General features: G+C 35.2%; 1 protein-coding gene across 1 annotated transcript in view; it reads right to left on the reverse strand.

Annotated features, from left to right (window-relative positions):
• TMEFF2 (transmembrane protein with EGF like and two follistatin like domains 2) overlaps positions 1–26,970 on the reverse strand; it is a 240,162-nt gene that overhangs the window by 43,813 nt on the left and 169,379 nt on the right. Inside the window, exons 6-7 of the mRNA XM_003825291.6 lie at positions 5,895–6,043; positions 5,100–5,159 (exon numbers count right to left, since the gene is read on the reverse strand). Of these exons, the coding sequence (XP_003825339.1) occupies positions 5,100–5,159; positions 5,895–6,043 (209 nt within the window). The remainder of the gene's footprint in view (positions 1–5,099; positions 5,160–5,894; positions 6,044–26,970) is intronic.

A 26,970-nucleotide genomic window follows, 5' to 3' on the forward strand; every position in this document is an offset into this window, starting at 1 on the left:
CAATGGCTTCTACAGAGAACAAGTTATTAGGACAACTCACTTAAACTATCTAGATACCCTTTCCAGCTGTCAGCTTCCTCTTAATGTGGAAAAACGGGATGTTACTAATAGGATGGACAGAATGTCGTTTAACTATTTCTGATTTCTTTCTTCCACATTTCAGACCTGAGATTAATGTATAAATTATTGTTTGAAGATGAGGAATGGAAATTTTCCTAAAAATAAATATTACAAGAAATAATGAATCGCCACAGTATAATGTTCAACACGTAAACACAGGAACTCGACACAGGCCTGTAGCTAGACTCAGAGATAGGGAGGCCCTGTCTCCCCTCCGAGGACATGAAATCCAGGACTTACATTTTTCACGAACAGCCAGGGGAAATATCTTCTCCCCACATACATACTATAATCCAGCATAGTCTTTATCTTAACTTTACTCCTGTTCCTGTTCAACCTATGTATCCATGAGGAAAATAAGCTAAACATGTTCCTCCTCATAGCCATTTCCTCTGTATTTTTTCCAATTTGGAAAATTGGAAATACCCATAAATGAAAGTCATTACTTTAGTCTGTCATAGAAACACTGTCCTTGAGTTATACATATTTTAACTCTATGCTCTAGGATGTTGTCAAAAATTGATTTTAAAAATTCCCAGCCATACGGAGAGCCTCTTGGCATATTTTGTAAAAATCATTGTTGAAGATTTTATTCATTTTATGTTTTTCACTGATGCCTTGTAGAAAGATCTATGCTAAATAGTTCCTTTATAATTTAGCATAGAGAAACTTTGTCTTTTGTCTCTGAACTTATTTTTTATTTTTTATCAGACAATAAAAATCTAAGTTTCATTTAGCAGATACCTATGTTGACTTGTTCACCTTTGTAAAACCCCAGGACAGGGGCTTGCATATTGCGGTGACTCTGCAAATATTTGTTGAATGAATTGATTCAACCATAATTTCTTCTTTTGTATTGGTTGCAAAGAAACTTAGGGCTAAATACAGTAACTGTAATAGTCTGTGTTGCTGGTATATGTATTTTCTTTAGCAATTCTGATTTTATGTTTTCATTTTCTATTTAAACAATTTCAATTTAAAAAATATGGAAGAAAAATACAAATATATTTTAATTATAAAACACTCCAAACTCTGAAAACTGGTGTAGGATGTCATAAAATAAAAAACATTTTATTTTCTAGATAATTAAAACCAATATCATCTGACTTCATTTTATAAAATATCTAACAACTTATAAAATTAAGTACATTTTTACTGGAAAAAATATAGCCTTTTTTTTTTGAAGCATGACCAAACTTTTAGACAGAAAAACAACACAATCAGAAAATATACATATATATACTGGATAAAGAAAAACAAATAGTTGAACTTCATTTTTCTTTTCCATTAGAAGACATGAGGGACACACACACACACATATATACACATATATATGAAAGAAAATGTTGCAAATTTCAAGAGGTGTAAAACATTTGCTATTTAAAAACTTCCCAAAGGACAGTTTAATTTTAGCAATTTAAGACAATGAAAAGCCTGGAAAGCCCTAGCTTTGTGTGTTTGTAAAATTTGTGTTCCCAAATCTTTCTGTGGGTGTAGAGACAGACCTAACTCTAAGCCCAAGTCTTATATTGATGAAGGGAGAATAACATTAAATGGCCTGGTTAGCTCATCTGACAAGTATCCTGTCACTGGGCTTTGAAATGAAGAGATCCAAAGCCCTTTATTCAAAACTCTGTAATGCCTTGGGTCTCATTAAAGGAGAGAGGGCAGAATAGAGATCCAAATCAAATGCAACCAGAAAGTAATACTGGCAGGGATGATTGAGCAAATTCTTTGGTTTCCTAGTGTTGACTACATTTATGTGCCTTTGAGGATCATGGAATTCACATCTCTGAGCAAGTATGCCACACTCTAGTATACTGCACATATTAGTTTTGTTGAAGGCATTGCTCCCTTCGTTTGCATTTATTGCACGTTTTGGTAATTCACCTCCTGCTGATCCTTGCTGGGATCTCTTTTAACTGATATTAAAAATGAGATACAATTAATTTATTTTAAGATTTAGACTTTCTTTCAAGAAGATCTCCATTTTTTAAATCAGAAACATGTGTTCCTGTATTAATAGCTCTTAAAGTAGGCTCAAAGAAAAAACTGGGAGAGATAAATAAGGGTTTTTAATCTATAGTATTAACTAGATATAAGGCAAAAATGATAGTATGTTAGATCCTTACTTCCCTCAGGTGGGAGAGTCCGTGAATGTGTGTCTAACAAGGGAAGTGGCTGTGACATTAAATGAGCTGTGAGCACACAGCAAACTTTGAGGGATACGAGTCACACAGTTCCTGTTTTCCCTCCTTGGACAGATTTTAGCATATGAAATAGTAATTAAGAGGACAATGACACATAGACTCTCTATTTGGTTCCTTTTAGTTTTTTCCACAGTTTGTGTTCCCAAATTCAGGAAACTGTAAATACTATTGGAAGCTTGGAAACGTTGAGGAATATGACTATTACTTAAATGATTTCTAAAGAGGGTATATATTGTATTCTAATGAAACCATTAATGAAGACAAATATATCTAAAATTTCTTGAGAATCTTGACGTATGCAATCTATGCTTAACTAGGAATTACAAGCTTCAATTGACATTATCTTTGTTCCTGTCTTATACTTGGATTTCAACAAACGTGTATTTTTAAAATTTACTTTTATCTTAAAAGTTTTTCTTTAGCGTTTGCAGGATAAATCTGACACCAAACTAGAAGATCCTGGACTACACTGAGTGACAGAAGAGTTTTCATTTGCATGTATTAAAAATGTATTTTTTTCTTCCTATGCCTAATAAAGCAGTAAGATAGGAAAAAAAATGCCAATTAAGAACAGTGACACTCAACATTAGAGATAATCTGTTTAAAAAACCAAACCCATATATAAATACTTTTTGGAATAAAAATTCAATTATCAAATCTCTTTGAAATGGGCAAAATGTTAACATGCAATATGAATGACTTTGAGAGATCAGTAGAATCTCTCATGATATTTATTGGAATAACTTTATAAATGCATATATATTTGTATATTGACACTGATCAACTTGAAGAGTTCTTTGTTTCAGGAACAAAATTCTCAGGGAGAGGCTTGATTTTTCAATGAGTACAAAGACGGATGGTTCACTAAAGAAGATATGCATAAATTCTACATTTTTGAAGATTTTTCCAAATGAATTAGTTTGCAAAATAGGAATAAAGGTATTTTAATTGCAGTTAGTAGCAGTGGCTTATAATACCATCAAAATATAATAATTGTTTATAAAATATATACAATTTAAATTTGTTTTCATTTAAAATTTAAAATATATACAATTAGCCTCAGACTTTGATTTTTCATTATTATCTTTTATTATTTTTGATAATATTTCTGTGGATCAGCATATCACAATGTACATTCTTGGAAACAATACTGCAAAACATGCCACAAAAATGTGTTATCAAACAATTTTGTTAAAAGCTGTGTACTATAAGGAACTATTCATAATTTTATTAGGTATGATTACAGTATTGTAACTTTGTTAAAAAATTGTTGATTTTTTTTCAAGATGCATGCTAAAGTATTTGTGAATGAAATGATAAAATTTTCAGGATTTGCTTCCACATATTATGAAAGTATGGAAAAAGGATAGGGGTGAGGACAGGGCTGGGTTATCCATGGGTTGGTGTTACTGGGCTTGAATGATGAGTACTTGTGGGTTCAGTAAGCTATAGAACCTACATTTGTGTATTTTACCTGTATTTGAAATTCTCCACAACAAAAAGTAAAATAAATAAATAAAAGATGTATGTCTCTTAAATATTTTATAATGAACATAAGAGCTGTGAGAAGTTCTGGGTAGAAGACCCATTTGTTTGTATGAGCTCTTCCAAACTTACAGACCACTGAACTATTCTTTTCAAGGAACATCTGTAAATTTCTCTCCTGGACGCTTTGGGAATGGCTATACATTGGTAGAACCAATGTTTTTCCATGTATAATTGTCCATGATAATTTCTGTCTTATAGCACATAAAAAATCCATCTACATACTGAAAAACATTAAGATAAAATGTGGAAAATGTTTAAAATATCTTTTTTATTTCCAAATTCTAAGAGATTTCAGATCTCTATATTAACTAATTTTTTAAATTTCATAGACATTTATCCTGATGTTAAAGAAAATGAAATTTCAGAAAGAAAGAATAGATGGTAGTATATATTTTAAAAGACAAGAAACAACTCTTTTTGATTGAATATTTACCATAAATCTAGTTATGATTGCTTAATATCTAAATGAAAAGCTCTGCCTAAAAACTTCACATATCATTATCAACCTATATACTATTTATATATTTTATCCCAAATTTCTATAAAATTTAAGTATCTGTTAAAATTTCAGTTGTATACCCATGAATTATTTCTCACTCTAGAAAAGTTAGATTAGCTAGAGACATTCTTCAAAGTGAAATAATTGTTAAATATGATTTATATTTATATAAAATGCTTTATAATTTTGCATGTCTGAGAAACTACATTTTAGTTTCAAAATAAGTTAAAGAAATTTACTTAAAAAAACCTATACATACATTTTTAACTTTGCATCTAAATAAAGACAACCTGCATTATTATTTGTAGCTGTCCTTTCTAGCTTTTTAGAGACTAGCAAACTTTTCATTGTTGACTTTTATGAAAATTTAAACAAGAACATTTGCATTTATTATAATATATTGCCAGAAATTGCATTGATTTCCATTGATGCTATTAATTTGATAAATGTTTTGTTATTTGTACTATTTGCACTGTAAAGACAAGCTAATTATATCTTAGTGACATTTTTGACAATTGCTTTAACTCTGGCAAAAACCGTATGTCTTCTTTGCTTCAACAAAAAATTACTCTTGCCTAATGAAAGCTTGAACTAAGCAAGAGAAGGCTAGCACATGTTAGAAGTCTTGCAAGCTTCACTTTGGAATAAGTAGTAAACAACCATTTCCCAGGACTCTCTTTTAATAGAAGAGCTCACATTTTGTAGAAGAAAATATTATGTACCTGCATAATCTGTTCTTGCATAATGCCCATCTTCAGACTTAGTAGTTGTAGTTGTGTTATCTGTGTTAAAAAATTAACAATAAAAATTGATTAACTGCTTCCTAAATATCTAATATCAAACTTATATATTTCCTCCAACAATATCTTCATTGCAATTAAGGAATTTTTACAACTGTAGTTCTAAGCAACCTGCATACTAAGACAGATTTACAATGTCAATTTCTGTCTGAGAGCAAATAATAAAATGAAGAGAGCTTTCTAAAGTTTGAGAGAAGAAGAAGATTCACAATTATAACTGAGAAAAATTGGGCAAAGGAGTAACAAAACCTAAGAAAATGCTTGTTTCTGAACAAGAAAGAAAATAGAACATTCTAGTACCTCTTGCTTTTAAAAATGCATTTTAAATATTTGTACTGAATCAATACATAAAAATGAAGTGATTTGCTTTTAGTTTCAAGGATGTCTAATAAATTCTTAGATTCGTTTGAAAAATGTTTTTGAGTTTCTTTTTTCCCTTGGCAAGAAAATTGTCTGCTATCTTGTGAATATTGGCTTCTGTGTTTATGGCATTGTGACAATACAGTTCCATTGTATAGAGACAGATCTGGACAGTTGCTGAGAGCCCCTCAAAATCCTATAATTGACACAAATGCTACAGTAGACTCTACTATCCATTGTAAATAAGCACTGCATTTTGGAAATGGAATAGCTGCCTAATAAGGAGTTTTCTTCACTTTTCATTTTTGCACAAAGACTAAAAACATTCTTTGAAATGAATTTTGGTATGAACATTACCTTGACATCGACCCAAAGACATGACTTCAATTTTCTCCTGTTTCTGACACGATGCTTCTTTGATTTGGCATGCATTATCATAAGATTTCCCATCAGAAGCGCAGAGGGGATTGAAGTTGGTTTGAGAACAGTCAATATTACACACACACCTAAAAAAAAGAGAGAAATAAAAACATGTAACATCAATAGTGTTGTTACCACATTATAAATAAAACACAAATGAAAGAATTGCTAAGTTGACAAAATGCAAGTTGGCAAAATTGAATTGTATCCTTCCAGGGAAGTTCCTTCACTTTTCTAACTGAGAAGAAAAGAAACACAGAACTAATGGAAAATAATTCAAACAACTGAGCAATGGATAAAAAATGAAAAGGAAAAACTCAAAAATGATCATCAGTTAATTTCTGCCCTGGAACTTTTAAAACATGTACATAAATTTCCATGCTGATATCTGCAGAATATGAATAGGCTGAGGTCATGAAACTCTGCTTTAGAGTTTTCTTACATTGAATCTTACTCTTCCTTCTTTTCTTGGGATATTTGAATGGTTAAAGCTTGTGGAAAACTGACTCAGAGGACAGTTCAGAGAAAGCAAACAAGTAAATTATTTGGCATGCAATCAGGAGTCATATTTCTTTGGCATAAATAAGGACGCACATAAAATGTACTAAAAGGACCAATCTTCAATGGTCCTTAACATTTTGGGGGGGCCACAAGACCCTTTGGAAAAATGAAAGCTATAGATCTCTCCCCAGAAATATCCATATTCATATAAACAACCCTTCTGTATAAAATTTCAGGGTTGTCTTGGGCCCCTTTAAGCATATCCTATGAAACCCCTTCCGAGATATACACTACTATTTTTCTACCTCTCATTTTAAATAATAAAATAATAAATACAAGTTGATTGCCACTTACGATGTTAATATTTTTCTATAATCTAAATAAAAATTTGGTGATTTAATGAGAATTAGGTTACCTAAAGAAGAATTAAACATTTTCAAGAAAATTTTATATGATTGTTCCTATGTCTTTACACTTCTCTATTTTATTATTCTGAATATTGTGTCTTGTGTGTTTTCTGGTGTATGTGTACAACCATGTTACAGCTTTAGAATATAAACTCATTTTAAATTTTTATTAATATTTATGTTGTTTTTGTAAATAGATTATATGTTTCTCAAAGTCATGAAGCATACATTTTTACTTCTGTATATTTTACTGAGAGCTAGGCATACAATGGCAAGCAGGTTACTACATGCTAGACTCTCAACATGTATTGCTTTATTTAATCCTCACAACAGCTGTTTTACAGACCAAAGACATTACATAAGGTTAGACACTAGTAAATTGTGGAATAAGGACCCACTCATAGATTTGTTAAGCTAAAACCCAACCCCCTCTCTCTAATACCACAGACTGTGTTATTAGAATCTCCTGGAGAACTTTTAAGTATACAGATTTATAAGCAGATTTCTGGGCTCCAGTAAATCTAGGGTAGCTTCTAACATTCTATATTCTTAAGTAGTCATCCTGGCACCAGACTCAATTCCTGGGAATCACTGCTTGATCAGTCTGTTGATTGAGAGAGGCTTTGTATACACACCAGTGCATCTCAGAGTGTAGTCCTTAGACCATCTGTGTCAGAATTACCTAGATTGCTGTTTAAAAATGCTGGCAGAAAATGTGCTAATGAACTTATTTATTTATTTATTTATTTATTTTGTAAGAGAATTGCTGTAGGAATGCCTGGTTATTTTTACATTTACCTATTTAGGAACAAATAGCTACAACAGATGGCAACCATCTCTAAACACTTAACTCATTGAGGAGCGGTGTTCCTACCTTAGCTTTGATGTTGCCATGTGATCACAAGCTACTGGAACATGACATTGCTACCTCAGCTGATTCTTGGCATCTGAAAACCTGAGATCAGGAGCTGCCTACGTGTTCAAAGAGCTTCTGGTTCTTATAGAGTGGATGTGGATAAGTGACTTTGTAGGCCAAGCCTTAATCATTGTATTAAATAAAAAAGGAGTGGGGAGGTTGACATTTGCAGTTTTAAAAAGGTAGTTTCTTTTGCCTTCAAACCAGTTTAGATTCTGACTGTTGTTGTGTTAGACTCTAGGAATTATCTCCTTCAAGGTCTTCTATAAAGTTGTTTGTTAGCAACTGAAAAACAGAAAGGTATGTTCTGTCATTTGTCTACCTAAATGGTAAATTAGATAAGATATTAGGGCTTTGACGGTATATCCAAATTAAGTCCAAAGAAATTTAGAAATGTACAGTATATATTTTAAATTTTTATTAATATTTATGTTTTTGTAAATGTTTTGTAAATAGATTATATATATATATAGTGTACATTTCTAAATGTTTCAGTGAAAAAGTCACACATATATATATAGACAAAAAGTAATTGGCAGTTCAGAAACCCATTTGATAGCATGACAAAATGGTGCAAAGGGAATAGAGATGGTGATATAGTTTGTCTGTGTCCCCACCTAAATTTCATCTTGAATTGTAGCTCCCATAATTCCTATGTGTTGTGGGAGCGACCTGGTGGGAGATAATTGAATCATGGGGGCAGGTATTTCCCTTGCTGTTCTCATGATAGTGAATAAGTCTCATGAGATCTGATGGTTTTATAAAGGGAAGTTTCCCTGCACAAGCTGTCTTCTCTTGTCTGCTGCCACACCTTTCACCTTCTGCCTCCCTACCCACTTGGAACTGTGAGTCCATTAAACCTCTTTCTTTTGTAAATTGCCCAGTCTTGGGTATGTCTTTATCAGTAGTGTGAAAACAGACTAATACAGATAGAAAGATAAAATTAGATTGAATTGGACTGGTTAGAATCAGTGTTTCACTGAAAAATTCACTTAAGCTTTAACACCAAATTGAACAATTGTGTGGGATATTTTACAAGATTCTCCAATTGGTGTATTTATTATTTATTTATTTTCAGTTTGACTAATCTGATTTTGGTCCCACAGCTTTTCTGCTGCTGACATCCTTCCCCCTTTCCTTTCCTAGCATTGCTTGCTCAAGGTCTCCTTTCAAGATTTGTTTCCTCTCGAAATTCCTGGCTCTTGTTGCCTCAAATAAAGCCTTTCATGGAATGGCTAAGAAACAGGTATAGATGGTTGATGTTTTTATTCTCAGCCCAAGAGGAGGACATAGATTCATTCCTTGAGGTGAAAGTTTCCCTGGGATATAAGCTTCAGGAATGCATGGATTATATTGGTCTTTTTCTCAATTGCATATCCTCATCATTAACTTCCATCTTTGCTCCCTACTTTATATACTTGCATATATTAAATAAATGCAAGAGTACATTTTAAAAATACTTCCTGTGACTCTCAGCAATCACTGGAAATTGGAAATCTATGGAGAATTTTTTTTTTGTGAATAAGTGGAAGAAACTTCAAAGATTTGCTAAAATGGCTTGAAAACAATAAGCTGGCCGGGCGCGGTGACTCATGCCTGTAATCCCAGCACCCTGGGAGGCCAAGGTGGGCGGATCACCTGAGTTCAGCAGTTGGAGACCAGCCTGGCCAACACGGTGAAAGGCTGACTCTACTAAAAATACAAAAAGTAGTCAGATGTGCTGTTGGGCACCTGTAATCCCAGCTACTCAGGAGGCTGAGGCAGGAGAATCACTTGAACAGGGGAGGCGGAGGTTGTGGTGAGCTGAGATCCCACCACTACACTCCAGCCTGGGCAACAGAGTGGGACTGTGTTTCAAAAACAAAACAAAACAAAACAAAACAAAAAGATGAAGCTTGGGGAAAAGGAAATGTTGTGACTGGATTACCAAGGACCTACCATTTCTATGTTTCTGAAAGACCAATAAACTCTGATTACATAATCATTATTTACTATATTCCATGTATATATGTCTATTAAGCTTATTCAGTTAGAAAAACATGCAGGATTCCAAGACCATGGTCTGAAACTCTAAGTCCATCTTGATCTCTATTTGCAGTGATTGAATTATCTTTGCAATCCCCAACCCGCCCAATATCTTGCACACATGAAACTTTCAATAACTACATGTTGAATAGATAGCTAAATGAAATGAATGAATACACTAACAATTTTACATTCTTAAAGAAAGGTTGCTATTCTAAAAGTTACTATTACTATGCCCATCTTACAGATAAGAAAATTGAGACTTGGAGAAGTCTCACAGCTTGAAAATGGAAGAGCCTAAATTCAAATTTAGGCAGTCTGATGTCAGAGCCTGCCCTGTTCTACATACTGAAAGTACAAAGAAAGATAGACCCAAACTCCTATCACAGACCCAAATTCCTATCACTCTCTGATTAAAGGAATCCTTTGAGTAAATAGGATTTGAAAAACAAGGCTATGTCTACTCTTGGAATATGTCGTGATTTTATGAATTTAAATCATATTGACTCTTGGCCCTTGTCTTCTCAAACAAGCAATCCAGACTTTTTGTGTATCACTGGGATATATCAGTGAATGTTAGTTTTAAGACATTGCAAATTAAAACCTGGTTTTAGAATTAGTAACTAATTTTATGGGCATTAGATTAACCTGACTATCTAAAGCATCAGTTGCTCAAAATATTTTATCCTTAAATAAAATGCTATATAAAGATCCACATGAAAACTAATATTTACACGCAAATACACATACACACAAACACACACACACACAAATGTATAGCTCAATGAACTCTACTGAAATTACAAAATTAGAGGGTTTTAGCATTAATTTTTTTCCAGGTGTCTGCTTCAAAACTTTCAAAGAGGAATTTGGGGAAGTTTACATTCATGGGGTAGAGGTGGTTTTGTGTGTTTATATGAGTGAAAAAATTTGTGTGTGTGTGGGGGGGGGCTCACACTCACCTCCATGGTGCATTTACTGCATTGGTAATGCACCTGTTTACTTGTTTATACCTCTACTTTTCTGCAACCTTCTCAAGGGCCAGGTGTTTTACTTACCTTTGACATCCTGGTACCTAGTACAGTGCATTACAAACATCTTCAATAAATGGTTGTTGAATAAATTACTGAGAATGGCAGATGGTGTTGAAAGAGTTGAAAATATTCATTGTGCTATATATTAACACCTAGGAGAGATAACTTTGTGCTACTTGGCAGATGTGGGGTCTCCAAAGGAGAGGGGGTTCCTGAAGAACTAAGGCTCACTGTCCTCCTCTTATTTGTGTTTCCACAGACACAAAGGAAACAGGAAACAAACAGTTAGTAATCTTGATGGCATCAAAGTCCAACTGGGGCAAGAAAATGTTTTCACCAGGCAGGCTACTACTTCTCATTTGTGGTATTTGGGTACAGTTTCAGGCACCAATATAATTTGAACATGATAGCAACTTGTCAGTTTATTGCTACATTAAACCACTGAACAACATAAGGTTCTGATAAAAAGGTGACAGAAGAGCCAGGTTCAGTGGTGTATGCCTGTAGTCCCAGCCACTCAGGAGGCTGAGGCAGAAAGATCACTTGAGGTCAGGAATTTGAGAGCAACCTGGGCAAAATAGTGAGACCCTGTCTCTAAATAAATAAATAATTAAAAATACATTTTGAAGATTAAAAAAGAAAAAGAAAAAAGGTAGCAATTATCATATAATGTAATGGTGAAACTGCAGGTCACTTTACCAGCTTATGTAAATTAATCAAGGGTTTTTCTTTCTACAGAAATGAAAAGCACACATTTTTGAAAACAGAAACTATCCCTTCACTGCTTTTGGCAAATAATTGCATTATTATTCATTCTGAGAGGAGTAACTAGTTAATTATAGCATGTCACAAGTATTTTATGTGAGCCAAAGATTTGTAAGGCTGAGGACTGCACGAATGCCTTTAAGGTTTTTTGTGTTTTCTTTTCTTCTTCTTTTTTTCAACCTATCTCAGTCTTTTGACATTTTGACACTGCGATTACATAGATCTCTTTTCTTCTAGGCTACAAAGAAAAAGAATCAGCCTTACTCGAAAATAATAATTTCAGGGGTCTGTATGTGGTAATACTACCCTCTGAAAATCCTTCAAAGAAAATTAACATTGACTGAAAACCTTAGCTCTCTGAATTATAAGATAGAAGAGAAATAGGAAATAATTTTTAAAGACCACTTGATGGAGTAAGGAACTTAAATTATAGCAGTAAAAGGTAGCATTTGAGACAACTCACATACATTTATAACTATCTCATAAATATTTTTGGGGGTTTTGACATTAATTTAATTCCCTGCCTCACTTGAAATGGCTCTTCCAAGGATGATCTGCAATGAGTTAAATAAGCTTCTCTGTGTATTTAGAAGTGCCTTGTCATCTGCCAGAGTGTGAGAATGCAGAACCTGGCAGCTAGCAAATTACATATTCATGTGTCTGGTTTGTGGCTGCCCTCTAATTTCACTAGATTTTGTTTCATCTATTAAACATGGCTGTCACTTATTCCTCTCCCAAGGTCTTTGACTTGGTGTCCATTCCGTATTTTGACCATACAATATTCCTAGTTAGTTTCAAAGCACCCAACTACACCGCAGTGAGGCTGGCTTTCTGGTTGTTTCGGACCTTAACTGTGGTTTTTTTGTTTCTCTTGAGGGTGTCTGTCTCTGGGGCCATTACGCAGACCCTCTCTGGCCTGGCCAGTAAATAAGGTCAGAGCTGCTGTCTGTGATCCCTGTCAGATCCGTAATGGATGAACTGCATTATATTAATAACAGTAAAAACAGTGTGTACCTTTCATTCAAGATGCTTATGATACTTTAAGCCCATTTACTCATTAACTCTCACATCACTCCTTTTGATGGAACTGCAGTGCAGGAATGACTGTGAGTTGTGAGAGAAAAAAATGAGGTAAGAGATGTGAAAATGCATTGAAAAATTAAACCCTGTATTCAAAGGGTAGAAAAGCATTGACTGACTGGTAAGGCTAATAAGTCTCCCATGTCATTACTCAGGTCTCAGGTGACTTTTTTTTTTTTTTTTTTTTAACTTATAGTGGGCAATCCTTTTAGTTTTGAAATCTAGGAGGAATGAATAATGCCCTTCTCCAGAAACATTACCCAGGACTGCACTCAGGTTTTCCAGGGTGGCCAGGCTTATCTTGCACGTGGAAAAAGCTTAGTTGCCATTAGTATCGATCTCTTTATAAGGATGCAAAACAGAAGTTGGCCCATTACATGGGGAAGGTCTTGGGAATACTGGTCCTCACTGATCAGAAATAGACTAGGACAACAAATAGCCAATCAGAGGAAAACTGAGCTGCGAAACTCTTGCCCTGGGTGGTCCCAGAACTTCCAAAAAACGGAATCACATTTTGAAGAGAGGGAACTATTGCTGGGAAAGAGACTGATGGCCACATATTGAAATAATGTCTAATTATAATAAAGACAGATGGAGAATGTGACTACAGGTTGGAACTTGGTATTAGATAGACCTCTATTTAATGAGGCTTATTTACTAGCTGGATGGCACTGGGCTACTTCACTTTCCCAAGCTTTAAAATCCTCACCTGTGAAAATGGAGATAATGACTCAAGACTGAGTCACTAAATGCATATCAACTGCTTAACAAAGTTTCTGAGAAGTTGTAATCAAATACATACTGTCCATCATTAACTTCTGGCTTTCAAATCCTGGATTTCAAATTCTGGATGCAGATCAAAATCTTCTGTGGCATACTTAAAAAAACCAGATGACTGGGTTGCAACTCAGAGATTCTCATTTAGGGGGTCTGGTGTGAGGCCTAGGTAGTCGCTGTTGTCAAAATTGCTACGGGTGATTCTGATGTGCAGACATGGTGAGTTGGAGTTATATTAGATACTCTTTCTCACCCTCTAAGACTAAGAGATTTTCCAGATTTACTGTATATAAGATTTATTGTGACAAATTTTGGTGCAATAATATCTGGAGGGGCATTCAGAAATCAGTATCTTAAAGCAAGTTAGCTCTTTCTGTGGGAGAAGGTTTTCATCCCCTATTGAGAAATCTCAGCTACTCTGACTCCAGCCACATCTTTTTTCCCTTTCCTATTCATTCCATTTTAAGAAATTTAATATTCTTGTTTAATGTACACTATTCAGTGACATGCTTTAAAAGGCTTTATTCATACGGCACATACTCCATGCAATGTGTTTGGTGTCAGATGAGAGGGACAGGTGATTAAACACACTGATCTAAAAAACATCAGTGGCAAAGCTGTCAGCAGAATTAATTTGCCAAGTAAAACCAAGACCAAGTGGCAGAAAAGGGGGTGAAATTATCATGAGGTTCCCCTGTGTCTGGCGCCTTGCTCCTACTTCCTTAAGACTCTTTTGTTTAATGCTCATAAGATAGGGAGGAGGAGGTGGAAAGTGAACTGTCTGGAAAGAAGAGTAGGATTTAGATGAAGAAGAGTGGTGGAGAGAATGCCTGGGGAAATGTATGGAGGAAGACAGTGTACAGTGTGCTGGGAGGATCACAGATCAGTCTGATTAGAATGAACTCTTCCCATCCAATGTGGCTGAACACAATGCTCTAGACAGATTGCAAAGGGCCTCAATTCCAGTCCAAGGAATGACCTTTATCTTCTGGGAAATGAGGAGTCCTGAAAGGTTTTTGAGCACAGTGTGATGAGAAGGTCAACATGATGAAAGCGGTGCTTTAGAAAGATGGCGCTAGCAGTAGAGTGCAGGCAGAGGGACTAGTTCTCAGGCTACTGCTGTTAGGTGTAGAGACAAGGAAGGAAAGCCCCAGAGTGAGGCATTCACTATATGGAAGAAAAGGAAGAATCATTAGGGCTTGGTGGCTCGCTACTTAAGGCATATTGTAGTGAAGCACTAAGGCAAAAATGTCACCCCATGTCCTTCCTGCTCTACCCTTTCCTGCTTTTTTCCTGATCTGTACTACGTTCCAAACTAGAAACTTATTATAGGAGCTGCCAAGCTCAGGGAGGGAGGCAGCTGTGTGTGTGACTCAGGAAAGCTTTCTTTCCTCATAGGGAGAGTTTTCTGCCCTCACTATTGAGACAGAAGCAAACAGGCTTCTATCACAACAGTGACAGCATGCAAGCACCCTTAACTACAGTTGAAGGAGAATAATGCCTTGTATTAATGTATACTCTGCCTGGTTCCAGGGTTGATTTAAAATGACTGAAACAAAACCACAGGGGCAGCAGAGACTTATTAACGCCCACTGTGTTAGTGAGCAAACAAGGCTCCTTTCGAGGCAGAAGTTGCTCCCACATCCCTCTTCAGTGCATATGATAGATGGAAGCAGGATTTAATTCTCCATCCATTGTCATGGGTCATGATTGCCTTTTCCTCAGGATTATTTTTTCTTTTTAGAAGTAGCTGCATTTACATCTTAAAATACTCAAAGCAAACAATTCTTCTTCCTCATGTACGTTTTTAAAAGTATCTTGAAGCAAAATTCCTCATTAGCATCATGTGTATGTGCTTGCTCATTAAGCTGGAAAACATATTCAATAACCAAGGGTAACTTCATGATCACAGAGAAGTGCGGTCGCTCCGACTGGATGGGTCTTTATACACACCTGAGTCAGGCAGCATGAAAACCCCAGAATAAAAAGTTGGAAGGAAAAACAATACAATAAAGTTACTTAAAAAAATCACTTTTGAATAATGTGGTAGACTAGATTCCCACTTGCTGCATTCTGTCATTATCATATTGAACGTTTAAGCACATTCCCAAGCGCCGGGATTCCCACACCCACTTTAGTGATCGGGGTGGCTTCATGTTTGTGTTTTACCAACTGGCCCTCTGTTGTGCTTTCACTTGACAAAAGGCTTTTAGGAGTAAATGTGTATGAACATCATTACAGTTTAGATTTCCCACGAAACTGCAATTTCACATCATGCCCTTGGATTTTATCCATGAAAGATAAGAAACAACAGATGAATTACAGCTTTGCATTCTGGTAAAGTTGCTAGTTTGAAAATAATGGGCCACTACATTGTTCAGGTGGCTTTTATTTGTTTGGCTTATGTTTGTTTATCTTATTATAAGAACACTCATGATAATTATTTTCAGAGAACACAAGGTAGTCCTACCTGGTGATATGGCACATCTCCTTTTATTAGATAATCGAGTCAGTTATAAGATCTTTTGTATTTTCCTTTGGTCTTGGCTCTCAGGGAGCTCAGAGATAAGCAGTGAGTAAGTGTGTGTGATTGTGCGTGTGTGTATATAAAATGAAGGACAGGTGGTATATGAAAACAACAAATCCTCAATTTCACAAGTTTCAATCGATTTTTTCATCTTATGATATAAAGGTAGGAAAATAAGGTGACATTTGTGCACTTGCAACAAATCATCATGGAATTAATTCTTAGTGTTTTTGTAACATGTTATTTCCCAATTGATGTTTGCTAAAGATTATACTGCTATATAATTGAGTATAAAAATAAAGTACTAATTAAATCATGCTGGTATTAACTCTTCATAATTAGAACTGATACCAAATGTTTACCCTTCATGATTATATCAATCTTTTACTTACTGATTTTGGGGTCAATTTACTTTAAAAAATAATATTTAATACATATTATACCATGCTATAATAAATATCATATTTGAATGAAGACAAATATAATAGAAATATTTATAGGAGTACTGTACTTGAAACCTGGAAAGAGAAGACGGGAAATATGATTAAGGTAGGAGAACACCTTAATTTTATCTGTAATATTACGGTTCTTAAGATCAAAAGCAAATATGCTAAATGTTTGCATCTGTTCAAATTAGGTGGTAGAGCACAAGTATTATATTACTTTTAATATTTTCAAAACACTGTACTTTATCATTTAAAATAAAAATATTAGTTTTGACATTTTGCTTAAAAATGTTTAAATTATCAACCTTGGTAAATAGTTTTTGCATGATTTTGATCAGGAAAGTTTATTTCTAAGTTGTTTAAACAAACTTTGAAAAAGAAATATGTGCATGGAGACATTCCACTGGACCAAGATAATGTTTCTTTGTAAACAACTATTTGAGTTTGTGTCTGTATAAAAGCGACTTTCAAGCAGAGTTTATTATATGAAGGGAATCATCTCTCTCTTTGTCCTCATCTTATGTGTTTGTCCACTAAAATGTTAAACTCAAAAACACATGGTGGCATTTTAGTTTACAGGCTCAAACCAGCCGTTCCTCACTGACTTCCTGCAGTATTGCCGGTGAGTTCTGATTGCTCCGAGAGAGGACTGTGTGGTCAGAAATAGTTGTGAGCTATTCTGAAACTCTTGCGATGAAGGACTTTAAGTAGAAATATTTGAATATTTTGCCTTGAAATAAAAATGCTTCTGAGTTTCTCAAAAATATTAAGCTTTAAAAAGTAAGAAAGGAAAGGATCTGTGAGTACCCTCCTAGAGTGAACCCCAGGTAAGGTCCTCTGGTCAAAGGTGTTTGGAGGTCTGCAGCTATTACTGCCACTTTTTCTTCCCCCCACTGAGGCATATGCATTTTAGTTTACCATAGATCTCATTTAATTCAATTGAATCACATAAGTGTAGCTGAGCACCTACTTGGTACCAGGTACTAGGCTCAACATCAGAGACAAAGATGATGCTTGTGATTACGGTTGGCAACAGAGATCACAACAGAAGGAGGAAAACAAATATTCATAAAACAGAGTCATCAGAGCTTGGGTTTGTTAGCATGAAAATGTATTTTGCTATCACTGAGCAGTAATAACTACTTACACCTGGCGGGTACAAAAAAGCTTTCACGGAGGATGTGATGCTTAAGCTGGAACTTGGAAAAGGAGTAGAATTTCAGCAGGTGGTCTACCTGGTGCCTTCTAACAAGAGGACATGTAAATCCTTTCTCCACTGAGGATTTCCCCCTAACAGTGTCATTCTCATCCCAGATAAGTCAAGTAACTCAGAATTGTATTTTAACCTAAATCTATCATTCACTCAAAAGCATTTTTTAGGTACTGATAATGGGCTGAATTCCTCATTGCAAGATTCATGGGTCTATGTATTTTTCACTAAACTGTGTGAAGAAAACGAGTTGGAGATTAAGTGACTATAGCTACAGATAAAGAAGGAACAAAGAACCTAGGAGCATCCACCCCAGGAAGGAAGCATTCCCCAATGATAAAGAGCATAGTTGGAACCCTGGACACTTACAAATCACTGAATAATTTACTGATTGGAAGGACATTAAAGAAATGCTGAAAAATCAAACAGGAATCCTCATTAATCCATTCATTCACTCAACCATTCTATGTGGAGTGGCTACTCTGTGCAAAACACTGTGCTAGGGGTCAGGGAAGGCAGAGGAACTTGCTAAATTCACGTAGCAAAGGACCCAGCAGAGAAGAATCAGCAAAGACTGCAAGGGTGGTAGGAAGACAAGAATGAGCTGGATAAACAATTGATATTATTCTTAAGCATGAGTGTACAAAATGGTTTTGCTCTTGGCTTCATCTCAGAAGACTTTTTAAGCTGCATAAACAAATGTAGACTTTTCTTTCAATAATAGTAAGTGGATGCTACAGGAATATAATATGTTTTTTTAAATGGGTGTTTTGAATTACTTCTAAGAGGAAATATAATTTTTATGAAACCAACAAGCTATTGACAAACATTAGACTTATCAGTTATTACCTGAAATTTGGCAATATTTTAATTACTGTAATTTGTTTGGTCATTGTATATATTATATATAGTGTGTAACAGAGATCTGATTCATCTTTACCCAGTCTAGTCATCCATTTTATACATTGTCAGTCTTCTATTTTAAGCAAGCTCAGTTATAAACTCTAAATTCAAAATATTTTTTATTTTTACATATTATCTTTTTTTTTTGAGACAGCGTCTCGCTCTGTCATCCAGGCTGGAGTGCAGTGGCGCAGTCTCTGCTTACTGCAAGCTCTGCCTCCCAAGTTCTCGCCATTCTCCTGCCTCAGCCTCCCGAGTAGCTGGGACTATAGGCGCCCACGACCTCGCCCGGCCCACCACCAGGTCCGGCTAATTTTTTGTATTTTTAGTAGAGACCAGGGTTCACTGTGTTAGCCAGGATGGTCTCGATCTCCTGACCTCGTGATCCACCCGCCTCGGCCTCCCAAAGTGCTGGGATTACAGGCATGAGCCACTGCGCCTGGCCTACATATTATCTTTTATCTTGTTTTCAAAATAAATATCTTTAAGTGTCATGCTATATATGGACATAGCATAAAACATAAATTCTGTTTAAATAAGTTAGCTTATAGTTGATTACAATTTAAAATCACTGGGTGATAACTTTTGTTGTGTCTCTGAATAGTATGTGTTCTATACCTCTGTCACTGACATAAGGTCTACTGAGACTTGACAGTTATCAGGCAGGCAGATTTGGAGCATGCTTAGATAGATTATCATCACACACATATCAAGGTACAATGGGACCTAGGCCAACAAACCATGCAGGATACTTTCATTATTCATCCAAATGTTGTATTAGCTAGGGGCCCCTTCACAGGAGTTGAAGTTTAAGCTTATGTTTTCCTTGATAAAATGCTAGCCCTAAATAAATGAACTAGTTTGTTCTCTAATTTAGGATTTTTTTTCCTGATCGGCAAAAGTACTTTTAAAATGTAAAGTTCTAATCAAAAGTAACAGAATATAATTAAAAATATATAAAATATTTAGAAAGAAATGTGATGACTTTAACTTTGTATCATACTCATAGATTACAGAGTCACTTGGATCACAAAATACTCATTATAATGTTAGGAAAAATTACCAGTATATAAATTGGAATACAAAGGTATAGAAAAATTAGTAAAAATGTATACAAATTAAAAATACTCCTCCTTGATTATAGAAAAACCTAGAGGCTAGTCCACAATTAGGATACTAAGATGCTCAGGATATAAAAAACAGCAAAAGATAAGTCCATATGTATAAATTACCAGGGAAATAAGAGAGTTTCTGAATTGCTCTCCCATTTCTACTTGCCTTTCCTCAAGTCAGTTCATGCTGCAGCTAGGGCAATGCCTTTAAAATGTAAATGAGAATCAGTCCCTTGCTCAAAATCTAGCAAAGGCTTCCTTCCCCTGGACCTTAGAATAAAACTTGTAGTCCTTACCGTGGTTCATGAGGCCCTGTGTGATCCGGCTCTTGACTACCTATGCCATTTTATTTCTGATCAATCTTATACACTCTTTCCGTGCTCCAACCACACTAGACTTTTACTGCTCCTCCAACATGCCACATGCTTCTGCCACCAGCACTTTTCACTTGCTGTTCCCTCTGCCTGGAATGTCCTAATCTCAGATACTTGCATGGCTCAAATATTACTTTTCTAACAAACCTACCCTGAGTGCCCTATCTAACACAGCACCTATTTCCTCTCTGAATCATGGTATATTACATACTTTTTTTTTTTTTTTTTTGAGACAGTCTCGCTCTATCCCCCAGGCTGTAGCGCAGTGGCACAATCTCACTGCACTGTAACCTCTGCCTCCAAGTAGCTGGAATTACAGGCGCCCACCACCATGCCCAGCTAATTTTTCTATTTTTAGTAGAGACAGGGTTTCGCTATGTTGACCAGGCTAGTCTCAAACTCCTGACCTCAGGCGATCCGCCCACCTTGGCCTCCCAAAGTGCTGGGATTTACAGGCATGAACCACTGCACCTGGCCCATACTTGATTTTTTTAATTGTCCGTTTTCTTCACTAGAATGTACACTTAGACATAGAAAGTGACCTTGTCTGCTTTGTTCAGTGTTGTACTCTTCACAACTAGAACAATGGTTGATGCAAAATAGGCACTCAATAAATATTTGTTGAAAAAATGAATAAGTGAATGAATACATTCTGAATTTAAAATATGCTTATATTTCAGTGATCTAGACAAAGTTTAGATTCAAATTATATGTTAATTAGATCAATGCATATTGTTTTGCTCCAATTATCAAAAAGTATTAGTTCATTTATACATATGATAAATATTTGTTAATTTTTGTTAAATGACTAGCTCATAGTGGATGTGCAATAGCTATTTGTTGAATAAATGGAGTACCTACCATGTACAGGTTATTAGACATTTTGGTATTTAATTACCAAACAATGGTCCAAATAGTCCTATTAGGTAGAACAGGTTATTTTAAACATGATGATGAATTTTGTGCCCTAATGATCAGTCTTCAGTAATCAATGTGAACGGTAAAGGTCCCCAGAGTTTGAGAGCCCTAGGCTACATGCAGTGCATACAATTAGCCTTTTCACTATCTATATACATTCTTAGTATTAAAATCCATATTATATAATTTTCATATTTTTTCATTGTCATGCCCAAAATGCTTTAGATTCTCTGTCTGAATCTCCTTATTCTGAACAAAAACTCAATCAGCCTTTTCTTTCAATGGTTAGTTAATCTGTACCAATCTTTGTTGTTAGTATCCTTAAGATCACCTGTCCTTCAAAATATGACTCAATATTTATTCCAGAGGTGGAAAATGATTGAAGGTTACTGTCTGCTGTAAGCCTTTCCCAACTGAGCAGTTTCTTCTTTAGGCAATTCAGTATGTGTCTAATTTAAGTAATTTGATCATTTGATTATTCTGATCTGACTTCCGATTATACTTGCATCAAGACATCTATTTCATTTCAAAGATGCAGGGACAGCTACTGAAAAAGCAAATAAACTTGGGCCTGTTTTGGTTGAAAGTACTTTCTGTGGGTTCAAAAGTTTAGGTAGAACAAGAAGAAAAATGAGTATCAATGTATTACTTATGCAACTATTATTAAATCATGAACTACAACAGAAGGATGTTAAATATTACATAAATACTTTGAAGTGAAAGATGTTGCCTTTTCACAGGCAATGTTTTTATTTTGACTATGATTTCCAGAGCCTACTACTCATAAGGCATCTTTGCAGTAAATGTAGTTAATAAGGCAAGCAACTGCAAAGCGGATAATACCTCCCTTTGCATACTTAAAGAGACTTCTTAGGCAGCAATGTTCTGCCTTTCTGATACACATGTTCTGCCTGGGGAGACAGCATGCTGTTAGGTTTGTGCCTAGTTAACATTAGGGATTGGGCTGTATCTTGATATATAAGGTTTAGGCTAAACAAAGATTTATAAAAATTGAATCTAAAGATGATAACTGTGACTTGTCATTGGAATATTTTTATTGACAGAGGGACATTAAAATGGTTCAATGGCATTCTAGAGGCTATCACTGAAGCTTTTTTTTTTTTTTTTTTGCCAGTCTGGTAATGACTAAAATGTATACAGGGTTTTAGATGCTCATTCCAAACTTGGTCCATTCAGCTACATAATGTGCGATATGTGTGCCCCTTTAAAATAATTTATGATTAAAGTCTGCAACTGTGGCTAAATTGCACACATTAGGGTCTACTGTTTTTTAAAGGCTAAAGAATGATTATCATATTCACGATGTTTTTAAACAGCAGAAAGCACAAGCCTTTAAAATATAATACACTTTGAAGTAATTGTATTTAAGCAGTCCACACTAAATAAAAGGGCAACTATATTTTTAAAAGATAATACATATGCAGGAAACAATGGTGACCACTTAATAAGTAGCTGAAAACATTTGAAATGTGACATTTAGGGGAAGGCTCGTTTCTATGAGAAAATATATGTGATTTTACTTGGTATCATATTGTGGAAAGTGGAACCAGAGCTGTCAGGTTACTTAAGAGACTAGGGTCCATTCTCTTTTCTTTGAAGCATAATGCCAGTGTCACAAATGTTGGTGTTGTCTCACTGTATCATAATACAGTGTCATAGTCCAAGCAATCACTGTCAGCCTAAACTAACTAAAAGTATAGGCTTATAGTCTTAGAAAATGATAGAAGTTTTCACAGGACAAGACGCTTAAAATGAATGTTGATTAAACATAAGGTCTGTACAGAGATGTATCAATATATCTATTCAATGCCTTGGGTCACACAGAAAGGTACTCACTTTTTGGCCTATAAATTCTAAAGACTATTTTAAACAGAGAACAATGATGGTACCAATATTTGGGGTTGTGGCCATATCATAAGACAGAACTTGCACATGGACCAAAGCTGACAGCATCCCCTGAATTGAGAGATACAATTAACTCTTAAGAAAATCATTAGAAATCAGGGTATAGGGAGCTGAATAGGATGATTTTCATTTTCATTCAACATTGTCTAATTAATTGGTGAATACATGTCTACCTTTCTTTATTAACAAGTCAAAATTAGGTTAGATTGATCAAGGGTCATTTATTTTATAATCTTTTTGGACACTACAGTTTGATCATGGCAACCTAAAACTCTGCAGTAACTATCTGCATAAGGCACTCAATCAAATGACTAATATCATTTTGATCCCATGCCTCATCAACCGAAACATGAGCTGTGAGACACTAATACTGACTCCTGGCTTAAGAAGACCCTGCTCTCAGTAGATGAAATACGCCAAGGATCCTGTGAGTCCATCTTACAGCCTTTCACACTTTCATTCATGTTCTTTTAGCAGCTAGTTATTAGAAGTCCAGTAAAACTGGATGTTTCTCTTTTGCAGCCAAAGAATGAAAATCAGAGTCCAAAAGGTGCTATCCTCAAATGAAATGAGGAAAAAGAAGCTAAGTTGTGTTTTCTTGAGCATTACCAAATATTACATCTTCCAATTGAGTAATAAAGAAGTATGGCAGAAAGCTGTAGAAGAAAAATTGCAAAGCAGAATTTTAGTGTTTTCATTCATTTAGTCATTTACTCAACAGATCTGTGCTGAATATCTAACATGACGCATCACTGTTTTTTTGGATACAAAGATGGGCAAGACAATACCCTACAATTAAGAGGAAAAGACAAAAAAATTAATTACAGAGTGTTGTTTTAGAGGCAAATGCAAGGCTGCATGATTAACTGAGCTTGGGGTGTGGTGGAGTGTCAAGGTTTCCTAGAGAAGGAATGTAAGTTGAGTAGGACTTGGTTGGGCACAGAAGTGGGAGACAAATCTCCAACATAGAGGAAAGAGTTTATGCCCAAGCACAGAGGCATGAAGCCATTGTTTAAGGAGCTACAGGTGGCTTGGTAGAGCTGGAGGTTCCCATGCACTGGGGAGAGGAGTGCAGTGAGGCTGGAGAGGCAGGTAGGGCCAGGTCATGCAGCAGGTATATGACCTGCTAAGGACTTTGAAATTAACCATGTGGTAGGTGTATGAACTGCTAAGGACCTTGAAGACACAGGGAGCTTTGAAGAATGGGAGCAGAAGAATGACAGAGAGAGTTGCCTATTTTAGAAGTACCCTCTGTCAGGAGGAATAGGAATCGATTGGAGAGATTGAGACAGGAAGCAGGGAGACCAGTTCAAAAGCCATATATCAATATAGTGGAGAAATGTGGAGGCCTGGATTAACTATCTCATTATGCCTTTTGGCAGCACTCACCATAGATGAACATTCTATTCTTTTTCTCACTTGTTGTGTTACCACTCTCGCTGGTTTTCCTTGTACCTCTCTTTCCCCCTTCTCAGCCTGTTTAATATCTCTTTTTATCTTTCATGCTTTATAGGTTGGTGTTCTTCAAAGCTCAGTCCTAATTCCCCTTTTTCTCTCTTTGCAGTTTCTCTATAGGCAGTCTCTTCAATTCAGTCTGATACGTTCAAATTTATTTTTCCAGGCCAGAATCCATTAGAACCCAACCACTAGAATTCAACTGCCTGCTTCATATATCCACTTGGGTGTCTCATAGGCACCATAAACTAACATTAAAAATTAAACACTTGTTCTTTTCTCAGAAATTTGCTTCTACTTGAGTTGACCCTCCTCAGTAATTGGCATCTACATCCACCTAGGCAAGTTAGAAGCCTATGAGCCAGAGTTGATATATCCTTTCTTACCTCTCACTGTAATCTTTCACCTCTTTACCCTCACTTTCTCCACTGTTACCTCAGGTGACAAGCTTATCAAAGATAACAAGCCTTTGGCTTGTTGATGGAGTCACAGCAAGAGATTGGAGGGGAGGGGGAGAATTTGTACCATTTGATTCTATGAGGATGATAAATTCTACTGGAGTCTGTAAGAATGCAAGCCTTGTTAGAGGCAGTTTTTGTTTATCTGAGTCTCAGGTTTCTATTCTCTCTCAATAAACAAATATTCTTTCTAATTGGCAAACTCACTTGAGATAGCCAGGAGGAAAAACTATCTAGCTGTGTTAGAATTTCTATACATCACAGAGTGAGAGGTAAAGGGCTTCAACGTTTCCTCTTTGCTTTTAGCTTATCCTTATTATATTAAATTTCTTTTTTTACCCTTACATATTGAGACACCATAAATAACCACTTCCCGATTCTCCTTCCTTCTCAATTTTGCAAACATTTTTCACTTATTCATACCCTTTAATCATTTACAGTACTTGATTTTCTTCCCCTCATTTTATTTTATTCAACCATTACTTAAAAGAGGATTTGACTGACTTCATCCTATTGAATTGGTGTCCTGTAGCTTGGCAATGCTGGGTGGGGATCAGCTGGAAATAGTGCTAGACTAAATCTCCTCTCCTCCTCCTTCCCCTCTTGCTCTTCCCCATCCAAATCCCCTGATGATATTCACTTGAAACTTTGATCCAATATATTTTCAGGCAGCAAAAGTATAATTATTTAAACATTTTAAATTCGTGAATTTGAGAATCTCACGTATTAACTGGCAAAATTATAGTTTTTCCATGAAATTAGGCAATTTTTTTTGTCCACTTGTATTTTTTTCAAGGTAGCAAAATAACTTTGCTACATTTATGTAGTAGCCAGGATATGCTGAGATCTTATTCTTAATTTGCTGTACTTATGTGATCAAATAAATTTCTTCTAGCCACAATCATATTAATATTATACAATATTATTATTCTCAATTACACACATTCAGACAACATCTACTGTAATGCTTGGTGTTTAAAGAAAAATCTTCTTAGAAATAATTTTACATTTTGTACATATCTATTATAAATAAAACGAATAAATAAAAGTAAATAAATAGTTGCTATTTTTCTATTAGACTGCCACTATCGCAATATATCATGTTGAATGTGTTCTTTTTTATGTTAATCATCACATGCCATCTATTTGATTTCAGTAAAAGAGTAGAAGTAGGCTATTTTTTTTTTAACTTGTACTATCAGAACTCTTAAAACATAAAAGATGGTAATAAATTACTCAATACATCTTCATTAGAATCATTATTGAGAAGTATTATAAATATTTTTAGTTAGATAAGTTATACAAAATTTGTTATTTCAGCTCACAGTGCCCTCAAACATATAAATAAGTAGTTGCTGATCTCACTTTGGCTAAACAATTTAAATAACAAAAAAAATAAAGCCACATTGCATACCAGGAAATTGACTTAATTCTGAGCTTAAGGAAGGAAAAGATAACTCTACTATAATGGATGCACATTTAGAAAAAATAATGTTAATGTAAAAATAGCTTTGAAAATTTGTTTTTAGAATTGCTTCCTTCCTCTGAAATGATGATTATAACATGCACAAAATATTACATTTTTAAATGTTGTCTTTTTTTTTTCTTTTTCAGGGTCCTTGTATTTTGCATTGGCTTTTCCTGATGATATATTAAAGTTTGCACATTTTTCTTTACTAAGAATAAAGGGCATTGAAAAGGCGCTGGATGGTGATTCAATAGGACAGACGCGGTTAATCAAATAATTAGAATAATATGTAAACTATGTTCAAAATGATTAGAACACTACATGGAGAATTGGTTTTGGATGATGAGAATTATTTTAAAGGCCTTGAGGTTTCATAATGTGAAAATTTTACTGCAGTTATACTATTTTTCTTTGCTCACATAGATAAAGTGTTCTCTTTCAGAAATGTGTCTGAGCAGATACACGCACTAAAATAGTAGGTTTCATACTATGCTTCTAGGAAACCATTCTGTTGGGAGCACAACCAAGATGTTCTGCCACTAAAATAAAATAATAACAGCTTTTTTCCAGGCTCTGAGGAAAACAAGTTAAAAAAGAAATTGTTCTGAATTGTAAGTTTTTCTTCCCTACCCTCTTTTCTCTAGTATTGTTGGTTCTTCAATTTGCCTAGTGGCATGTGCTGCTAAATTTGACAAAATGAATGAACCAAGA

The sequence above is a fragment of the Pan paniscus genome, chromosome 13 (assembly GCF_029289425.2).
Source record: "Pan paniscus chromosome 13, NHGRI_mPanPan1-v2.0_pri, whole genome shotgun sequence".
NCBI classification, from domain to species: Eukaryota; Metazoa; Chordata; class Mammalia; order Primates; family Hominidae; genus Pan; species Pan paniscus.